The following is a 2,500-nucleotide window of genomic DNA, read 5'->3' as shown; positions in this document are numbered from 1 at the left end:
ATCATCCACAGACATGACTAAAGCTACACAAATAGGGTTTTCTAAATAAATATGACAACGAGACGTGTTCTTTTCTGGATTGTTCGGACACGGTAATCAGATCTATTTCAAATCAGACTTTTCATTAATAACAATAAAGAAATTAATAAAATTAATAATAAAGAAATTGAAAAATTAAATGAGAATTTGATGATTGAAAAAAAAAAAAACGCTCATAGGTTTATATTTATATAGGCAGCATTTGGACGACAGCCTTATACATACAACTGAGTGACCATGGGGTTAAGGGCCTTGCTCAGGTGCCCAGGACTGGCCACCTAAACCACTAAGCTACCACATCCCCATAGGTTAACTGTTTTTTTTTTTTGTGTTTTTTTTTGTTTTTTTTTAGCTTAAATCGATTAATTTGTTATTTTGGTTTAAATAGATTTTTTTGGGATTGTTGCACCGTAGCTACAATGCAACACATTAGAAAAAAATACACACACAAAAACATTAAAAGCAAGCCATCATACTTGGGGTACTCGGGTATTTTATTTATTTATTTTTTCTCGATGCTACTATATGATGTATGAGGAATTGTAGAAATCTTTCAGGATTGATATCCATCGGCATAAAAGTTACTAATGTTATGCATCGATTTTAAAAAGTGTGCATTGGATACAAGTTGGTATTTGTATCGTGATGCATTGTTTTGAAAATATTTGCATCCATATTAAATGTTATATAGGGATTAAAATTTAAATTTATAAATGATGTACTACAACTAAGATCTCTAGAGTTAATACAATGAGAACAGAGATTTGGAATCGTGGGAGTCTGTGCGAGAGTTATGATAGAGTAAAAAGAGAGAGGAGTTAAACTGTTTAATCCGCTGTTCGCTAATGTACGAGTTTCATCTCCTGATCTTCAATAAACCAAGTTTTGTGATCTCCCGAGCTCCTTGTCGTTGTGTACTGGTGATAAACCGATCAATTGTGACCAATATTTTATATGTAGATTGATTTCTCCTTCTTCAAAGTATCATATTTTTCTTTTCCATTGCATCGTATTGCATTGAATCTAATCGAAATTGTAATGGGGTGAATCATATCGCGTATCTGCAGCTGCTTCATATCTACTTTTAATGTATTTATGCATCAAATCAGCCTCAGTTATGAAGATGCACATCCCTAATATATGTTTAGGGTCGGATGTGTTCATATTAAATACAGAGCCAAATTCCGGAACAAATGTAAACCTTTATATCCAAAAGCTGCAGCATGATGGGGCAATGAATGTGAGGTTGTATTGAGAAAGAGATCCATAACAATTCATCCAAAGAAAAAAAGAAGAAAGGAAAGTACTCACTTTGAGGGAGTCGAAGCAGGCGATGACTCTCCCGTTCTCCACCTGGCAGCTTTTGGCCGGATGGGCGAACTTACATTCAGAGTCAGGTCGAGAACACGTACCTCGCTGGAACTCGCGACACACCTCTAGTGTCAGCCATTTGGTGTCCCGAATGGGTGTCACGTTAACCGCCATTTTGGCTTTAAAGCAAAAAAAAAATCCAGACGATATGACAGCGCTGATGGAAAAGGAGTTATGTGTCCAGTTTGGTTTGTGCACTCGGAGACAAGACGAGTCGAGATGTTTTTTGGCTTTTTGTAATTTTTTTTCCTAGGCACTGAGAAATCTAAACTCAGAGGGCCATTGTTGTGACCTTATTGGGTTTTCTTGCTTTCTTTTTTTTTAAGTCTCAACCTGTGGAGGCTTCCGTCTCCCTTTTCTCGCTGTTGCTCGGTCTCTCCTCAGCGGCGCTGCCAGGCCGGACGGATGGTGAAACTCATTATTGATTACGTGTGCTTGTGGGGGCAGAGGGGGAGAGTGTTGGCGGTGTGGAAAGAGGCAGCAGCAGTCACCTCTCGCCCACACTTACTCACACACACACACACACACACACACACACACACACACACACACACACACACTCACTCACTCACTCACTCACTCACTCACTCACTCACTCACTCACTCACTCACACATACACACACTGGATCCGTCCTTATGACACAGACCTGAGAAGCGACATGGGGGCACACGGCAGGGGGTGGCAGGGTGTTGCTGTGGCGACCAGGTGCGTAGCAGGGGCCGTCCTCGTCCAGGTCTGCAGACGTCACTTGGCACTGAAGCAGGTGGTGGATGGCGGAAGCGGGTAAAAAGGGGGGAGGCGGGGGAGGGGGCGTTGCCCTTTCAAGCGGTCCAAGCAGCAGCGAATGTAAAAGGCACGTCTGTCAGTGGCAACCTGCGGGGGAGAGGAGAGAGTTAACACTTAGCTCTAACACACACACACACACACACACACACACACACGGGCCTCAATCAACAGCCTCGGCTCTGAAGTGGAAAAATCAAACGGAGCTGTGGTTCTCTAACAGCGAGTGATATGAAATTTGTTAAAAAGCAGGGCAAGAGCGTCAGGGCGAGAGCAGGCGTGGGTCTGAGTGGGTACGATGTTAC

At 42.1% G+C, this 2,500-nt stretch overlaps 1 protein-coding gene across 12 annotated transcripts in view; it reads right to left on the bottom strand.

Annotated features, from left to right (window-relative positions):
- The window catches only part of LOC310717641 (muscleblind-like protein 1), a 122,985-nt gene that overhangs the window by 85,771 nt on the left and 34,714 nt on the right, over positions 1–2,500 (bottom strand). For all 12 annotated transcript variants that reach the window (XR_014530875.1, XM_083525996.1, XM_083526002.1 and 9 more), the window contains one exon: positions 1,351–2,285. Coding sequence is in view for 11 of the 12 variants with exons in the window: in XM_083525996.1 (XP_083382122.1) it covers positions 1,351–1,524 (174 nt within the window). In the remaining variant the exon portion in view is untranslated. The remainder of the gene's footprint in view (positions 1–1,350; positions 2,286–2,500) is intronic.

The sequence above is a fragment of the Silurus aristotelis genome, assembly GCF_946808225.1.
Source record: "Silurus aristotelis genome assembly, chromosome: 22".
In the NCBI taxonomy this organism is placed as follows: domain Eukaryota; kingdom Metazoa; phylum Chordata; class Actinopteri; order Siluriformes; family Siluridae; genus Silurus; species Silurus aristotelis.
This window is presented reverse-complemented; position numbering and strand designations above follow the sequence as displayed.